The 18004-nt window shown below is 29.8% G+C and overlaps 4 protein-coding genes across 5 annotated transcripts; all 4 read left to right on the forward strand.

Annotated features, from left to right (window-relative positions):
• Positions 1-1679: 1679 nt before the first annotated feature.
• Positions 1680-6864, forward strand: Bm599 (Bestrophin family protein; the record flags this gene model as incomplete). Its single annotated transcript, XM_043082260.1, has 11 exons — positions 1680-1858; positions 2491-2625; positions 3157-3323; positions 3487-3641; positions 4154-4321; positions 4734-4877; positions 5052-5209; positions 5347-5463; positions 5849-5899; positions 6111-6316; positions 6497-6864. 11 exons carry the CDS (start codon positions 1680-1682, stop codon positions 6862-6864), a joined length of 1848 nt encoding a protein of 615 aa, XP_042938194.1.
• A 2139-nt stretch (positions 6865-9003) lies between these two features.
• Positions 9004-9855, forward strand: Bm18212 (Uncharacterized protein; the record flags this gene model as incomplete). The annotated part of the gene is made up of 3 exons (XM_043082261.1): positions 9004-9177; positions 9347-9511; positions 9749-9855. Coding segments are annotated over 3 exons (446 nt in total), but the record flags the coding sequence as incomplete, so codon positions are not given.
• Positions 9856-11316: 1461 nt separating this feature from the next.
• On the forward strand, positions 11317-14208 carry Bma-prp-31 (SnoRNA binding domain containing protein; the record flags this gene model as incomplete). 2 transcript variants are annotated; one of them, XM_001897227.2, is made up of 8 exons in its annotated part: positions 11317-11480; positions 11649-11763; positions 12011-12186; positions 12271-12512; positions 12740-12893; positions 13032-13215; positions 13585-13799; positions 13977-14208. In XM_001897227.2, 8 exons carry the CDS (start codon positions 11317-11319, stop codon positions 14206-14208), a joined length of 1482 nt encoding a protein of 493 aa, XP_001897262.2. The 2 variants fall into 2 exon arrangements, with proteins under 2 accessions (XP_001897262.2, XP_042938196.1); XM_043082262.1 differs by having other exon boundaries at positions 11428-11480.
• A 750-nt stretch (positions 14209-14958) lies between these two features.
• Positions 14959-17153, forward strand: Bm6141 (uncharacterized protein; the record flags this gene model as incomplete). The annotated part of the gene is made up of 7 exons (XM_001897226.2): positions 14959-15094; positions 15232-15305; positions 15514-15681; positions 15913-16034; positions 16268-16381; positions 16690-16850; positions 17035-17153. 7 exons carry the CDS (start codon positions 14959-14961, stop codon positions 17151-17153), a joined length of 894 nt encoding a protein of 297 aa, XP_001897261.2.
• Positions 17154-18004: the final 851 nt, after the last annotated feature.

Consider the following 18004-nt stretch of genomic DNA (forward strand, 5'->3'; position numbering starts at 1 on the left):
TTGAAATTATATTAAATGAAAATAAAAATTAGACATCATAAAAATTTTGAGAAAGCTAAAAAACATTTAAATTTGTTGAGAAAGGTAGAAAGGTAGCGAAGTAAGTAAATCATATTACTGTGAGTTTTGAGCTTTCTTCAGCTAACCTTTCTATATACTTTTCATTTTTTCCTGCTTCTCTTCAGTTTTTCACTTTTTTACTTTTATGTTTTTCGATTAGAACTGGAATTTGTTCAATTGGTGTCCAATCAATTTAACAAACTAACCTTGTCACCTCACTTCCCTTGTCAAATGAAAAAATACTACGGGAAGCTGTAATGATAGTTTCGTAACGGTGTCACTATCTTGAAAAGTTTTACTAAAATTTTAAACATTTACTAATTTTGCAAACTTTAATAGATTTTAATTTTAAAAAACATTTCTTAATTTCTTATCCATGTTTCATTTAGAGTTTCCTTTAATTTGCCCGAAATATATTTTAATTGGTAGACCTTCGCTACCTTTTTTTCCATTTGTTTTTTCGTTGTTCGCGTTCACATAATTTTTTAATGCGAATTTTTTCTTCGTTTTTTGGAAACTTTTTTTTTTACTGTAATTAGCAATTTCGTTTCATATTGAAATTTTGAATTAATAACTTTTGAAAATGCGAAAAAAAAAGAAATTTGTAGAGATGGAAGTAAACACTTTTTCGAGAATAATAAAAAAATATGGTTGTTATTACTTTTTTTTAGTGATTCCAGGAATGGAAATGTTTATTCTTTCCTATTTTCGGTAGCAAAGAGAGAATGAAAGCGGGAAGAAGAAAGGGAGAGAGAGAGAGAGAGGGAGAGAAGAGTGGAAGAGAGGAGAGAGAAAGGTTACTTGAAAATCTGAATACAACAAGGGAATCTCTCACACAATACAATTTATAAAGACTATTTATTTTAGCACATAAATGTTCTTTTGCTCAATCTTTGTATTTCTCAACAAATTTGCTTTTATAAATTGAGCTTTTATGTTATCACAAAAACTCATTCAACCACTTTTTTCCTTTTTGTCAAATATTATCACAAGATTCAGTGAGAAAAAAGAAAAATAACAAATTCTATAATTTTGTGTTTGGTTACTTTTGCTAAATTAAAATTTGGATTCAGCGCTTAATTTAGTTTGATTCTTAGATATTACAAATAGGAAATTAGTTAATAATCTCAAACAACGATAGGTAAATGCAATGGACGGAAAAGTAATATGCAAGGATATATTATCGTCTTGAAATTAAATCAGAAATTAAGAATTAATTGATCGATCGCTGAACGGCAAGGAAAACTGTAAAATTTGCAAGCATTTAGTACAAAGATAAAGCAAAACGGATCGCAAATTCATTTAGTGTTATAAAAAAAAAAAAAAAAAAAAAAAAAACGAACAAATAATCTTCAATAAAAATCAAAAAAAAATGAAAATTTGAAATTCTCTCTTTAGAAATTAATGGGAAATTAGAAAATTGAGGACAAATACACAGATTGCCCTCTTCCCATTACTGTTTAATTTCTCATTTAAGAGAGAGAGAGAGAGAGAGAGAAAAGAAGCTATGATTAATGATGGAAGTTTTCAACAACGAACTGAAAGCGATCGGTAAATCGAAATGCGGTAAAATTGTGGGGAATCTCAGTGAGAGCTCTCATACCGTGTAATTTACAGGGATGACTGTTCAGTACAACTTGGATGTGTCAACTTCTCGGCCTTGGACCTTATTCAAACTTTTATTCCGGTGGCGCGGAAGTATTTGGAAATCAGTAACTCTCGAATTATTTGTTTGGTTGTTGTTATTTGCCGTAATATCAGTGATATACCGCGTTGCTTTAAACAATGAACAAGTTAGGTACATTACATACAATTCTGCAAATAGAAATAATCGCAAAAGAATTTCAAATTTTAATTTCAGTTATTTAAAATAGTATTTTGAGGAAAATGCACACAAAAATCTAAAATTCCTTTTTGACTGTTATATTTACTTATAAGTTTCTACTAACTTAAATTACAGTGTTATGTTGACACATTATGAAATGATAAAGGTATTTTACCTTTCCAAGAAAATTCAATTTAAGCAAATTAATAAAATACAAAAAGAAAATGTCAGCTGTTAAATTGATGATAATAGTGATAAAGGTATTTTATAGGACCCTTACATAAGCCGAAAAAAAAAAAGAAGATATATATAGCATAATTTCAAGTTTGTAAATTAAAATCATTTTCGGTTGAAATTATTTTGAAAACTATTTCAAAACTATTAATAACTTAAATGTTACTGAAATTAGATGCAATAACTGCTAAATATTATAATTTATGCCATCAATGATCAAAAAAAAAAGAAAGAAAATTTGGTCTATGTAAAACTTTTAAATAATATTCTGAAAATTTGAACAAAAACTCAATTTTGCATAAGTTAGTATATTTGATTTCAGAAATTCATTTATTACTTAAGTTTATATTAATGCTAACTTATCATTTTAGTACATTCGAGCAGTTCGTACATTACTGCGATGAGAAATTGGATTACATTCCATTGAATTTTATGCTTGGATTTTTTGTTACAATCGTTGTTTCAAGATGGATTAATTTTTTCGTGAATATTGGCTATATTGACAAGTTCGTTTCAGGAATTTATTTCTTTTAGCTAACTTTTTTTTTTTTTTAATTCAGAAATTTCTTTATTTTGTAAAATATGTTTCAGTTTAGTAATTGAATTATTCATTTCGTTTTTGAGTTGTAAAATGATGCAAAAACTTTATTATTCGCTAATTTAATTCATAAAGTGAAAAGATATTTAAAATTATTATTAAAATGTAAAATATTGTATTTTGTTAATGAATTTTTTTTCTTTTTTGTAATGGATCTTTGATTAGTATTGGTACTAACTAAAATTGCAATAATTAATAGAAATCATTAAAAGTATTTCGAGAAATTTGTACCAATCATTGGGCTTACCGAGCATTACACTTAGTAAAGTTTTGGAAAAACAAAGTTATTTATTTCGTTAAAAGCCATTTTTCTTGTAAAACGCTATGAATTCCGTATACTATACTGAACGGAATTCCGGAAAATGGAAGTGTCATCGTGCAAAAAAGTGACTCTAAGATTGAAAAATACAGTAAACTTATTAAGTATGCTAATTTATAGTATAGCTTTAATGGTAGCAGCATATGTAAAAGGTTCGGATGATTGGGCACGAATGCTGCGCCGAAATATCATTCGGTATTGTGTCTTATCACAAGCACTTGTCTTCCGCGATATCAGTATGCGAGTCCGGAAACGATTTCCGACCATCGAAGCATTGGTTGCCGCCGGTACAATTTCTAATTCAATTCAGTTCAGTGATCAAAATTTAACACAGTCATAAAATATGTGTTAAGTGTTCACAATTGTAAAATTAAAATTAAGCAAAAATACTTTAATTAATTGGTAAAATTAAATTTAACGAAATTTTAATAAATTGAGTATTTATAATAGGTTTTATGATGAAACACGAGAAGGAAAAGTACGATGCGATCCAATATCGCTATGCTAAATATTGGATGCCATTCCAGTGGGCATTGTCACTTTGTCAAGAAGCACGAAATCAACAAAAAATTTCCAGTGATATTTTGCTTGAAAAAGTTGGTGAAGTAAGTGGTTCCTTTGAACTGAATCACTTTTAATCAATCAATCAATTTTATTTTTAAATTATTCAAGAATTAATCATCAAAACGTCAATTTATACAATTAATATGTAATTTTTAAGCCAAACACAGTTAGAAATTTTTATTTTCTCAAAGAAATTTCTGCTTATCTAATTATCTCAGCATATATGCATAATCATAGCTTTCCTGAAATTATCATTGTCATTTAAATTGAATTAAATATTAAATTTGGATGATAGGAAGATTCTTCTTTCCTTTATTTTAATTAAATTTGTATAAATTTTGTCATTTGTACTATGAAATATCACTTCGACTTGAATTTTAACAAAGGACATTTAGAGACTCTTAGTGTCTCATATACAAACACTTCTCTTTTGGCCTGAAAATTTTTTAAATAAATTAAAATGAAGAGACATTCACAAATCTTAAATAATTCTTCGCCTCTGTCAATCATAAATTAGCAAAACTTCAACCACTTTTATTAATTTGAATTTCAGGAAATTAAAAAGTTTCGTACGAATTTGGCCATTTTGTGTAACTTTGATTGGGTACCTTTACCAATTATGTACCCACAACTAATTGTCTTAGCTGTTCACACATATTTTCTTGTTGGTGCTATTGCCAGGCAATATATTATTAGTGAAAATGCAAAGAATAAATCAACGGTTAATATTCTTTATTTATATTTTGTTTTAAGATTTTTTTTATTGATTCTCTAAAACGTTAATTTCTTAAATTTTAATCTTACCAATCGAAATTTTGAAAAATTTTTATTCTGAGAGATAATTTTATTTTAAGAGATTTATCAGGAAGGAAAGGCAGAGCCTTCTTATAACTATTTTTATTTTTGGCATCATAACTGCCTGATTGTCTAATTACAGTAAATTTACCGGTAAAGGCCTGCCAAATCCAAGCAACAACTTTTCGAGACAGACCTATAAGTGACAGTCATGAAATCTTTTCACAAAATCCTGCAACCAATTCTGAGTTTACATCATTTTAGCGGCAAAGCATCAAAAATTGCACTTTGTTTATTTGTTTACCTTTTGCTGAACTGTTAAAATATTCCGTTTGCAGTTGGATATATACCTTCCGGTTATGACTATCATTCAGTTTGTCTTCTACATGGGATGGCTAAAGGTAGCAGAAGCAATGCTAAATCCGTTTGGTGAAGACGACGACGATTTCGAATGCAATTTTCTGCTCGACAAAAATCTTAGCGTAATTTATTCAATCATTTCCTTAATGAAAATCTGATTGAAAGTGGACACATGGAAATGTATAAAATTGAACGAACTAATAAATATGCAAATTAAATAATTAAAATGAGAATTTAAATAATCAAAAACGATGCTATGACATGCATCAACGCTTGTTTTTACTTTTTCATTTTAGGTAGGTTTAACAATCGTCGATGACGGATGCAACAAAATACCGGCATTACTTAAAGATGTTTTCTGGAGCGAAACCGAAATTGAACCTTTGTATTCAGCGGAATCGGCTCGTGGAGAATATCGACTTTCCGGTTTGACTGGTTCAACCGCAAATGTTCAGTATGAATTTTGTTTTTTGTTGAATTTATTTACGATGATTCCTTCTAAACAAATTTAAAATTTCAAAAGAAGTAAAAAAAGTTTTCATTTTCATTGATTTCTTTCTTCTGTTCTATGATCATTGCAATTCTCTTTAGGTTAACTGATCAAAATAGGAAAATTAAAATGTTACCTTTATCACGAGAATTAGACAATCATCATTCAATTTCGGAACTTTTACGAAGTTCAATGCGGCATAGTCTGCGTGCTGGAAGGTAAGTAAAAAGTAATACTTACTTATGATGAAAAGTGATGTGACGTGGTTAATTGACGTGATTAATATGATGATAAAAAGTGATAAATGTATTGATTAAATGCGGCATAAAACAGTGAGATTTCTGTTAAGTAATTATTATAAAGTTGCAAAATAGTTAAATTTTGTGAAAAAAAATTTCGTTCAATTGATTAATTCTTTGATTAATTTGTTTCAATGCAATTTAATCATTTTATCTTAAAAAAAAGAAAAAAAAAATCCACTTTCAAAGCTTTCTGAAAGTGCTAGCTGTGACATTAAATGATATCAGTGCGAAATAAGTGATATCACAGTAACTCTAATGATAAAGTATAGAGTGATTTAATTTCAAAATATTTAAATTTTAGAGCTGATCATCATGGCGGTATTATGAACATTGTTCGTCAAAAATTTGGTAGGTAAGGTAATTATTACATATAGAAATTTATTTCTTTAATTTAAATCAATCTTTGTATTTTTTGTACGCAAAATTTTATCTTTCATTCAATTATTTCTCTATGTTTACAATAATCAATGAATGAACGAGAAATGTTATCAGTTTAATGTTATCAGTGTTTTGCACTGATATTAGCAATTATTGCAGAATTATGTCAAAGGTCATATTCTTAGGTCATTAAGTCATTCACATTTCAATACGAGCCAAAATGCCGATGATAACAGCAACAAAACGAATCAAACTGTGGACGAATTGTCAGTCGTGGAAAAAGGTTACTCAAAATGGATAAGTAACAGTGAAAGCCGTCGAAGCAGTTTAAATCGTGTTCTGGAGACTATTATCAAAGAATCATATGATAATCCAAATGTTAACTTATCAGGTAAGCAAAGCAAGATGAGGAAGGTTATTGCAAAGGTTATTTAAATATTCAGTATTAACTTTTAAATTTTAATATCATCATTAATATCAGCAAAAAGTGTGTGAAAATTATTTCTAAATGGAAAATTTTCATATTTTAATCAAATTTCGACCTTCTAAATTTATAATTTTAAATTTATAGATGAAGATTTGCCCCTTACATTAAAGCAAACATCGATGAGTGATGGACGACATACTGGCCATGCTGCACTGTCACAAACGTCAACGCTGTACAGACTGGAAGATTTGGAAGAGGAAACAGAAGATGCTATAAGTAGGAAAAATACCAAAGCAGATAATACTGCTCCTGTCACTGGCTACACTTACGTGAATTACGTAAGGTCACCGAATAGTGACGTACGGATTAGTGCTGTCGATGGATCATCACTGATTGTAACTCGACAACGAAGTGTTCCATCGAATGATGCAAATTGCGCTTTTGTTCAAACAGCAATTCGTAGGCAGAATTCATGTCCAGAAGTTAATTTAGAGAATAAATCTTGGATATGACATTTCAACAAATCATTTAATATAAAATTTGAAGTTTGATTTTTTTTTTTTGAAATGTAATTGCAAATTCTATATGCAAAGTAAATATTTTATTTTTAGGCATAACTTCAAGTAATTAATTTATTGAATTTGACAAATTTTTATGAAAACTCAGCCAAATGACTTATTATTACATTGCAAATTGTGTATTGTTGTTTTGTCAATTGTTGCATTATTTATTATTACATTACTGAATTACAATAAATCGAATTTTTGTAGAATCTTACGAATAATTATTACATAAACAGAAAAATGAAATAATGATTACATGAAAAGATCAAAGATTAGTTTTACTGTTTATGATTTCAAGTTTCTTTAAAGAAAAGTTTTTTTATTCTCTAATTACTTGATAAAACAACAATTACTGATTGGTAAAAAATGCATTTAGTTGTAAAAGATCAAAAAAAATGAAAATTTGGATCAGTAGTAATGGATTTATTAATTTCATTTACTAATTTTTTTTTCTTACAAAGAAACTTGAAATTTCATTGTTAAAATTGTTTTAAAGTAAATTACTTTAAAAAGAAAAATGAATTTTTTTAATAGAAAATTTGACATTTAAAAATTGTTATAAACACTTTAATTACGATAAACAATAATTTAAAAACTGCTGGTTTTTTGGTTTATTTTATCTTATTTTGAATAAAAACAATAAATGGTTCATTTTATTTGCTTAGGTTTTTTAATTTCTAATTTTCAACCTTTAACCTTTTGCAAGTTCTTTTCCATCCTATACTATTACACCAATTGAATTCACTCATTCTAGTAAATATTATTCTCACATTCGTTTTGTTACTGTCACCTTCCTGTGTAATTAAAATGTTTACCTTGTCATTGTCACCAATTGTCATGTCAACGCCACTCTTAAATCACCAGTTTTTCGACTGCACTTGCTTAATTTAACCTTTTAACTCTTTTTATATATATTTGTATTTGTGTATATGTTTTTGTCTGTGTCTGTGTATTTACAAATATATGTATATTTGTTTATTTACATTTGTATTTACAATTATATATTTGTTTATGAATGTTAAAGTATTATTGACATTTATAATTCTTTTCTTTATTGTAGTTAACAAAAAAAAGTTTTTTTTTTTCTTCTGCTCAATAACAAATATTATTTTCAAAGAATTCATTTTTCCTTTGTTCGTTTAATTCAACGATTAATTCCAAAGATCAAAAATTTCATCCATATTATTAGTATTACTATTATTATTATTACATTTTACAAATAACATTTTTTTTTTTGCTATTTCAAATTAGAATTATTTGAAATTATTCCAATTAAATTACATTGTTTAGATCATTTCATTCCGAAAATCTCTAATATGTGAAATTTGAATGTTCGAAATTTATTTTCCAGATTATTTAATTTTATTTCAAAGATGACCGTAAAATATAACTTGGCTGTATCAACATCACGACCATGGACCCTGTTCAAATTATTATTTCGATGGCGTGGAAGTGTTTGGAAGTCGGTGACCTTTGAACTTGTCATTTGGTTATTGCTTTATTTTACTATCGGTATTATTTATCGTAAAATGTTGTCACCTCAACAAATTAGGTATGATTCAATTATACTATTTCTTTTTTGAGAAAAAATTTGTATTCTGAAAATAAAAAAATAAAAATTCTTTTATTGAAATTCAATTGGTTACAAGTAATAAACTAATAAAACCAAATTCTATTTAAATCTTTACACAATTCAATTTTGCTTTCTTGTTTAATTCAAACAACCAATTTTATTGCAATTAATACTGAATTTGATTATATCAAATTTAAACGAAATTTGTATAAATATTGAAAAAATTGAAAGAAAAACTAACATATTGTAATTAACTGATAATAAATAACATTATAGTAGCTTAATCACAGAAAATAAATCAAGTAATTATCCGACATTATGCATAAGATCTATCCTCTGATAGTGTGGTACCGTTCTCCATAGCGGTAGGAGTGGTACCAATCTTTTGATAATTTAAATAACTTATATATATATATATGTTTTGATTGATCGCTGTTTCAATTTGATTTTTGCAATTACAGTTAGCTTCATCTGCTGCTTCTTGGTGGAAACCGAAAGTTTCGCTGCTAAAATATATGCAAGTTGCTGTATTCTCCAATTTCTTCCTTTTCCTGCATCATCGCCCATTTTTACAATCTATTCTCTGCTCCATGATACTTGATCCAAAATTTGAAGTGCGTGAAGCTGCTGCTACAACGCTATCAGGTCTTATCCACTGTCACTTCTTCGACGTGGACCACCTAATTGTTGTAAGTTTTATGTTTATACGTGTTCATGTTATCGTTATGAACCATTAATGAAAATTGCAAATAAGTTAAAAGCACTGATTGAATTTGTTGCGCAGGTAATAGCGATATGTATGTCACATTAGCAAATGTACCGACGTATACTGATGATTTAAACAAAATTAAATTTTAGGAGACATTTTACGAATGGTCTCGAGAGGAGAATGGTACAAAACGACATGCCGGTGTCTTAGCTCTTTCTGCTATTGTTCAGGCATTTCCATACAGCGTTCCATCATTCTTGCCGAAAATCCTGATGCAACTTTGTCGTCACACTTGTGACAAACAACCTATGCAAGTAGGCTTCTTGTTCTTTTTCAAATTTTAGTAAAATTTTAGAGTTATTAAATTTAACTCTTTGGTTGACTTGTAGCTGACTTGAAATAATCTACCTTCAGTTATTCTGAACATTCTTAGTCATAGTGATAGCGTAAAAAAAAACGTATGTTTCACGTGATAACCATTGAATAGTGTAAAAAAGATCATTTATTCCACGTGATAACCATCTTAACGGTTAAGGAAAGAATATTTTTAGGGTACAGTGAAGAAAGCGTTGAGTGAATTCAAGCGTACTCATCAAGATAATTGGCATGAACATAAGATGCAGTTCAGTGAAGATCAACTTTCCATTCTGACAGATCTGTTCGTTTCACCCAATTATTACGTCTGACTGAGTCCGTTGATTGAGGGTTATTTTAGAATAGCAATTTTTCTAGAAAAATGCTTAGAAGTGTGGTTTGTTTATTTAGTCATTTAAATTTTCAAAATTTTGGATGAAATTGCTTTGATGAAAAACTTTTGGGAATTTCTTTTATTATCATTAGAGAAGGCCTTATTATGAAGTTATACCAACAATTATTGTTTAGTGCACAGTTCAAAGCTCGTTGATATTACAGTCAGTTGATACTTTATATCCTTTATCTCACTGTCATTGCTATTTGTGATATCCCCAGGTATTTCTTTATGAATGAGTTAGTTCGTAATTTGTATTCCTAACTTATCGTCATTTTTATATAATTTTAAAGTTGTTTTAGTTTCTCTTTTTTGACTTGATAAATTCAAAACATTATATTTCAATTAAATATAAAAATAGATTTTAAACTGACGTGCTTTATGTTTACGGCAGAGAAACAATTAACTCTGAATGAATTGTGATATGTATTTTGGTAAATTTCTAATTATTTAATAAATATGATTCAACATTAATAAAGCTGTGTATCTTATCATAGTTACTTTGTGTGTTTTTTTTTTTTTTTTTCCTCAAATATTTTAAAGCAGATTTTTAAAGTATCTAAAAGAGTGATCAGTGACTTATGTAGGGTAATAATTCACCAATGGCTTTCTTTCTATTTGATGCCATACTTTAAGTTTTAATTGAAGTTTGAATTAAAAATAAAGAAGAAAAAGAAAAACAATAACTTCATTTAGTACTAATAAATTTTGTAATTGAAAATAGAAGTAGGGCTAAATTTCACTTGAGAAACTGGATTGGACCAGAATGTAGCGTACCGATACCTAATAGATTTCAGCAAACCATGTTTTAACCGGTTGGTTTGGGGTGATTATGCTACAGTAGTGCACTCAAGGAGTTTGCGAAGTGTGGTCTGATGTCTGCTGGTGTAGAAACTTTTGGAAGTTTTGCAGTAAAAAAATTAGATTAATTAAATTGTAAAATTAATTTTATATTTTAGGAACATTTCAGGATGCTTCTCATCAGTTACTGCTAATTATTGAAACTTGCTTACGGCAAAAAAATTTCAGAGAATTTAAGAGACGTATAAAGGGTTCTTGCATGCGAGCTTGCATGGAAACAGAGAGTTCCGGGGTGAAAAGTCAGATTTAATTTTTAGGAATTCATTATTTGGTTTATTTTTGTTTAATTTCAATACAAAAAGAAGCTTTTTATTTTCCTGGAACATATATTTGGCTGTTTGAATTTGCAGTCAGACTTTTGTTCTGACTACTGTTCTTTTTACCGTACACCGAAAAGTAGTTTGTATCGAAAATGGAAATTGAATTTATATCAGAGCGTAATTTAATTCTGTAAGATTTTACAGGTGTTCCTCACTTTTTTCCAGTCGACGCGATTAATTTTTCGTAAGAATGTCACTCGCTGATGAGCTTTTGGCAGATTTAGAGGATGAAGAAGTGGTGGAGGAGACGGAACAAGATGCAGGGGAAGGCTTGGAAGAAGTAGATGAACAATTGCCATCTATGAGTGCATATGATCGAGTTGGATCCGTAGCAAAATTATTGGCGAATCAAAAGTGTGGCATTAGAATTACTTAAGATTCTCATTTAATATTAAACATTTAATATTAAATGTATAAAGATTGAGGGATTCTTGGTTTTGGTTTCATTTATAGTTCGTGACTGCTTTTGTTAATTGTGTAAAAAACTGTATTCCTATTTTTTTCATCCTTGATTATTTGTAGTTATAAGGATCTTATCGACAAGATGCAGGAGCAACTAAATTTGAAAGAAATTCCACCAGTCACAAAGCCATTGGAAGCGGATCCTCAGTATAAATTGATTGTGGAACTTTCTGGAGTAAGCAACAGACTTCTTTTATTTGAGTTTTATTTATGTCGATTTTTCATTAAATTTTTACTGTCAGGATAATGCAGTTGCAAAGTATTCTCCATGTGGCTTTCTAATATCGCTAGTAAATCTCCTGAGTTACTCATATATAGTGACCATATAGTGCATTTTCAGCTCGTCTCTACATCTATGATATATCTGTTTATAAAATTTTGCATATGAAGTACTTCAGATTCTGACTAAATCATTTTTGCAGCTTGCAGCTGAAGTGGACCAGGAATTAAACGTAATTCATAAGTTTGTTCGTGACAAATATGAAAAACGTTTTCCTGAGTTGGAATCTCTAGTACCAAATGCTTTAGAGTATTTGGCGACTGTAAAACTTCTCGGGAATGATATTTCGACGAAAGGACAAAATAAGCAGATTTTGAGGTTGGATATTTTTCAGCGAGAAGTTTCCAAAGCTATGAGATTTCGGTATTGATTTAAGGTTTCGTTATTGACTTTAATTTTCAGTGAAATCCTAGCACCCGCTACGTGTATTGTGGTTAGTGTGACAGCGTCAACTACACAAGGAAAAGCGCTAGAACCAGATGAATTAGTGGCAGTACAAGAAGCTTGCGATATGGCTGAGCAGTTGCATACCGATCGACTTAATATGTATCAGTTGGTTGAGTCGAGAATGGCACTTATTGCACCGAATTTGTGCGAAATCTTGGGAGCTGGTACGGCAGCAATGATAGTTGCCAAAGCTGGAGGTAATATCCATATTAGTTGTTTCTTTAGAGTTCCATAAAAGGGTTTAGTTTGAGGTAATGATTTTTGTTGGTTTTTTATTGTTCCTAATATGCACTGCAGCCAATTGGAGCGGAAAGAAATAACTAAAACAAAAAAGTATTTAAAAAAAGTATCAGACTGGTAATCAGACTGGTATCTCTGGCCTATTTGAATTTCTGTTTCTCTTCTGCATAAGAGCATTTTTTAGGTCTTGCACCATTGGCTCGCCTTCCCGCCTGCAATGTACTGATTCTTGGTGCACAGAAAAAAACGCTGACTGGTTTTAGTTCAACAGCTGTATTACCACATGCCGGTTTCCTTTTCTTCCATCCTATTGTTCAAGGTGTTCCACCAGATTTGAGGTAACATCGTTTCGAGCATTTTGTTTATGCGATTTTTTTGCCTATTAACATAAAATAGAAAATTACATCAGAAGCACTAGGTTTTCTGTTAGGTGCTTTTCTGTTATGATTTTTTTTTACAATATCACATATTTTTAGGCAGAAAGCTGCTCGATTACTGGCTGCGAAAACCACGCTTGCTGCTCGTGTTGATTTTATTCATGAGGCATCAGATGGTTTGATCGGAAAAAGTTTATTTGAACAAATAAAGCAAAAAATAGAGAAAATGTTAGAACCTCCACCTGTAAAAGCTGCAAAACCTTTGCCAAAACCTTTGGATAAGGTTAATATTAATATTTGTTATGCTTGTTCGTATGTTTTTATGAGCAACTTCAGGATTTTAAAATCCCAAAATTCATTTACTTTATTTACTATTTTAATTTTCTTGCAGTAAAACTTTATACTTGACACCTCTTTGCTAATGTTGAAAGAGAGCTACGTAGAAACTTCAAAATAAATAATGGGAGATCTCTTAATGAAACGATGCACATTTATTAAAACGTTGTTCTGGAAAATGCATGCTCTTCATCTTTTACATGGAGATATGTTACTAATAAGATATGAAAAAGATATTTCGGGTTGAATGAGTCTTTATCTTTTAATCTTTGTTTATTCTAAAATTAGTTTAATCCTACTTAAATTTTTCCTCAAGGCTAGTAAAAAACGAGGAGGTCGTCGAGTAAGAAAAATGAAGGAACGACTGGGCATGACTGAATTAAGGAAAAAGTCGAATCGAATGAATTTTGGTGAGTTAGCGGAAGATGTTATTCAAGAAAATATGGGATTCTCGCTTGGACAGGCGTTGAGTGGTCCATCTTCTGGAAGCCGCATCAGGAGTGCAACAGTTGATCCAAAAACAAGAGCCAGGTACAGTGATACTACATTCTTGTTTGATTAACTGTATGAGTTCTGAGTCGTAAATGTTTTTACCAAGTACTGCAAAAATATTTTGTGGAGCTATAGATTACCTATTTAATGTAGAATTTCCTGTATTTTATCTTCTGGTATTTCATTTATGTGTCTCAAATATAAAAATTGTTTTAGAATGTCGCAAAAGCTTCAAAAAACAATGGAACGACAGCGATCAATGGGTGGTGTAACGTCAGTTCGATCACGAGCAGCAGGCACTGCTTCAAGTGTAACTTTCACTCCTGTATTAGGATTAGAGATTGTAAATCCAACAGTGAAACCTGATCATATTGGTTCTTCTTCTACAACTTATTTTTCGCCTTCTGCTGCATTTGTGAAAGTTCAAACTCCGATGTTACGGCCCTAAGACAGAATGACGCGAAAAACATTCAGAACATCCTCACTCTTTCCTATCTCAAAGATGAAAGTAGTGCAATCCTTTTTTCTAAGTTAAGTAGACCTACTAAACATTTATGAAGCAATTTAAATGCGATTATAAAGTCATTTCGAGTCTTTGTTTTTGATTGTAATTCCAGAACGAAAGTTAAATAGGGTATTTTTAATTTATTGTTTTTATCATTGTACAGATTATGTTGTTTGTTTTTTGAATAAATATCCCAGTGTATATTTACATTTCTAGTAACTCAAGATTGTTTTATCAGAAAATTATCTTCCGCTGTGACAGGTAATTTTATAAGGTAATGTCATTTTTTTGCTTTTGCACCAAACCATTCACCTTTTCTTTTATAGATTAACAATTTAATAAAATCCAACGATCTGTAAAGTATTGTTTAAAATTTCCTTAAAATTTATCTTTTTGGTGACAATGCATAATAGTTCTAAACCAGAAACAGTGTGGTTGGGTTGTTGTCCGTCAGATAAGTTCCCAAGTGAATTCAACATCAGATAAGACATGCAATTCTGAATATTAAACTGGTCATTGCAGTAGTGTGACATTCTAATAATTTGACTGCTGTGTTTACCGATATTTACTTTCGGGTTTCAAGTAAACAATTCTTAGGAATCTTTTTTTTTTTTTTTTTTTTTTTTTTTTTTTTAACAAAAATCTTGCTATAGCTTTAGGAGGGACTTGAGGTGTTGAAGGAATAAATGTCGTATGTCTGATTCACTGTCATCTGCTCATCTATTATCAGTTCCAATTGTTAATCGTGGAACTACGACAGTACCAGATACTGAAGATACTTTAATCGATTTGTCTGCTAGCCAAAGTGTGTATTCTAATCCTTTAACCGGTGAGTTTATCGGATTGTTTGGATGTATTAAATTTTGACCGGGGATCATAATATTATTATGTAATGGCTAGATATATATTCAAGAAGAAAGAAGATATAATATACCATGTTTACCTCATGATTATATCTTTTTCGAGAAGTTGCTGCAGAACTTGAACAGAATTTATCAATGGCTCATAATTTTGGAAATGCTGCAATTGATATTGAATTGGTTGGTGTTTCTATTTGTGTTCTTTACTTATTAGCTGTAGAAAAAATTTAGTTAAATCTCTTCAATTTTCTGCTCGAATTCGAAATGTAACTAATTACACAATGTATTTTAAAGTTCTATCAAATTATTCACTTCAATTTGCACTTTTGTTAGCATAAATGTGATTGTAACGGCAAACATTGCATAATCTAAATAGTAAATTATTTAGTTGGAAAAAGAAATCTCAGCAAAGGAACAGGAAAGACGTGATCAGCAATATATTGATTTGAGTGGAGAAATTGCTGGAGTAACTTCTTCAAAACCACGACGTTCCATTATTGAACCCGATTTGAATAGCGATTTTGATACTTTGGATGAACCGGTCTGGGATACTATTGTTAGTTTTTCTTTGGTATTATCACTAATAGGGTATTGTTAATAAGTTCCGAATTTTCCATTTAAAGGTTAGTCCCTATACGTTAGTTCTATCGCATTTCCTTTACTGACCTCTTTTCTGTTTATTTTCGTCACAATGTATGCTAGAATTTGAAACTTAATTAGCTGTTTTAATTATTAATAATCTATATTAAATGATTATTGGCTGCACTAATGAATACTCATTTTTTAGAGACGAGATTTGCATACTGTTGTTGCAAAATTTGGGCAGGTTATGACACCAAGAAGCAGTCAACAGTTACTGCGTGATTGGGATCTTTGGGGACCGCTCTTTATATGTGTTTTTATCTCATTGTAAGTTATTTTGCTGCTATACTGGCTAAAAATTTAATTGTTTTGGTGAATTTAACTGACATCAGATTTGCTAAATAACTGGAATAGTTGTCTTTTATTATTTCATGTCAGAATCTCTATTCGTTAGTCCTACCATTTACATGAATTCTTTGTTTACTCCTTTTAAATAAAAGAAAATGAAAAAAAAAAATGTATTTCCAGTGATTATGTGTGTCTAACTTACTGTTTTTAAGATTATTGCAAGGAGGTAAAAGTGGCAAAGGTCCTCATTTCACCGAAGTTTTTACGTTGACTTTCTTTGGCTCGTGCGTTGTCACTTTGAACACAAAGTTGCTTGGTGGTAACATGTAATTGCTTGTTATTACTTTCATTTGTAAAAGAATAGAAATTTTTTATTAAGTAAATGATTTTTTTTTTAAAAGGATCAAATTAGTGAAGTCGTATCTTCATATGTAAAGATAGACCGTTTAAGACAGTATTAATCATTCTCTATGCTGTACCGGTAATTTTAACAGTTAAATTATTGTACTTTACAACCGGAAACTAAGCGAAATCGTCAAAACGTTTATATATGATTAAATTGCCTTATTATTTGAGACGCATAAAATGTTTAAATGCTTATTTTTGCTGAGATATAAGTCGTTGATCATTTCAGATCATTTTTTCAATCGTTGTGTGTGCTTGGTTATTGTTTGTTGCCTCCTGGTTTAGCAGCAATAATATGCAAATTTATTGAAATAAACTCCGAACAGACAGTATTTCTCTTCGCTTTACGTCTTCTAGTTACGACGGCTGGATTTATGTGGGCAATATATGGTAGGTTTATTGGAATCTATTTTTTGACTTGACTACAAACATTTAAGAAACAAATGACATATTATTTTTTTAAAAAAAAAATCATGAAGCTCAAGAAAGAATTTCTGTTTTTTTTTTTTTTTTTTTCAAGTAATGAATGTTCATAATAGATGTTAAAAATAGAAATTTACAGTTCTTTTTCTAGCATCTATGGTATTCATATCCAGTTCACAACCACCGAGACGAAAAATGCTGGCACTTTATCCTATTTTTTTATTTTATTTCATTGTTAGTTGGATGATTATTTCACATTCAAGTTTCTGATCTTTTCCTTTCTTTTTCCTTTTTGTTAGTCATGTAATTTCCAGATTTTGATATTTATAATACTGTGATGTAGAATTTCTAAGTATGCAGAAATATTCACTCATTTCTTATCTGGTTAATTGTCGAAATATCGCTTTTCTTTTGACTCTGCATCATATCATTTAGCTCTTCAAGATTTTTTCTTCAAAGATGGTACCAGTGTAAACTTATTTATTGATGCTATGGTTAATGTGTCCAATAATTCCCTGTCTTTTCGTTCACTTTTTTGACTATTTTTGATGTATTTTTGTATATACTTAATTTAAGTGACTCATACATCCAAAAGTTTGAAGTTAAACGAGGAGATAGGGAGACTATTATGATTGATATCAAATATGTACCATAATTCTATATTCTTTATTTATTAAATATTTAGGCTGTTTGCATTTGCATTACAGTGTATATATTTGGACATCTTTTCTTTCCGTAACGGAAACTAATCATGAATATTTCAGCACTGTCTAATTATTTCTTCAGTTGCAATTTAAAGCTTCATTAATTTTGCCAATCGTGCTTTGCTCATTTCATTATCCCTGGTAATATTTGTTTATAGGTGTATTAAAATGTTTGGTTATTTTGTTTCATAAAAATATTGTTAACACTCCGGTTTTTTCCATTCAGTTTCTTCACAATAAATGGTATATTTAAATTTCACTCCAAAGAAGTGACAAATGCATCTTGTACCATTTCAGAGTGCTTGAACGTTATATAAAGTTGAACTCAGCGTAATATTCTTTACAAGTGGATCTCACTTTTGTTTTATTCATTCTTTGGGCTTATTTGCTTTATACTATTTTCAAAAATTTTGTTTA

This window comes from Brugia malayi, assembly GCF_000002995.4.
Source record: "Brugia malayi strain FR3 genome assembly, contig: Bm_v4_Chr4_scaffold_001, whole genome shotgun sequence".
Lineage (NCBI taxonomy): Eukaryota > Metazoa > Nematoda > Chromadorea > Rhabditida > Onchocercidae > Brugia > Brugia malayi.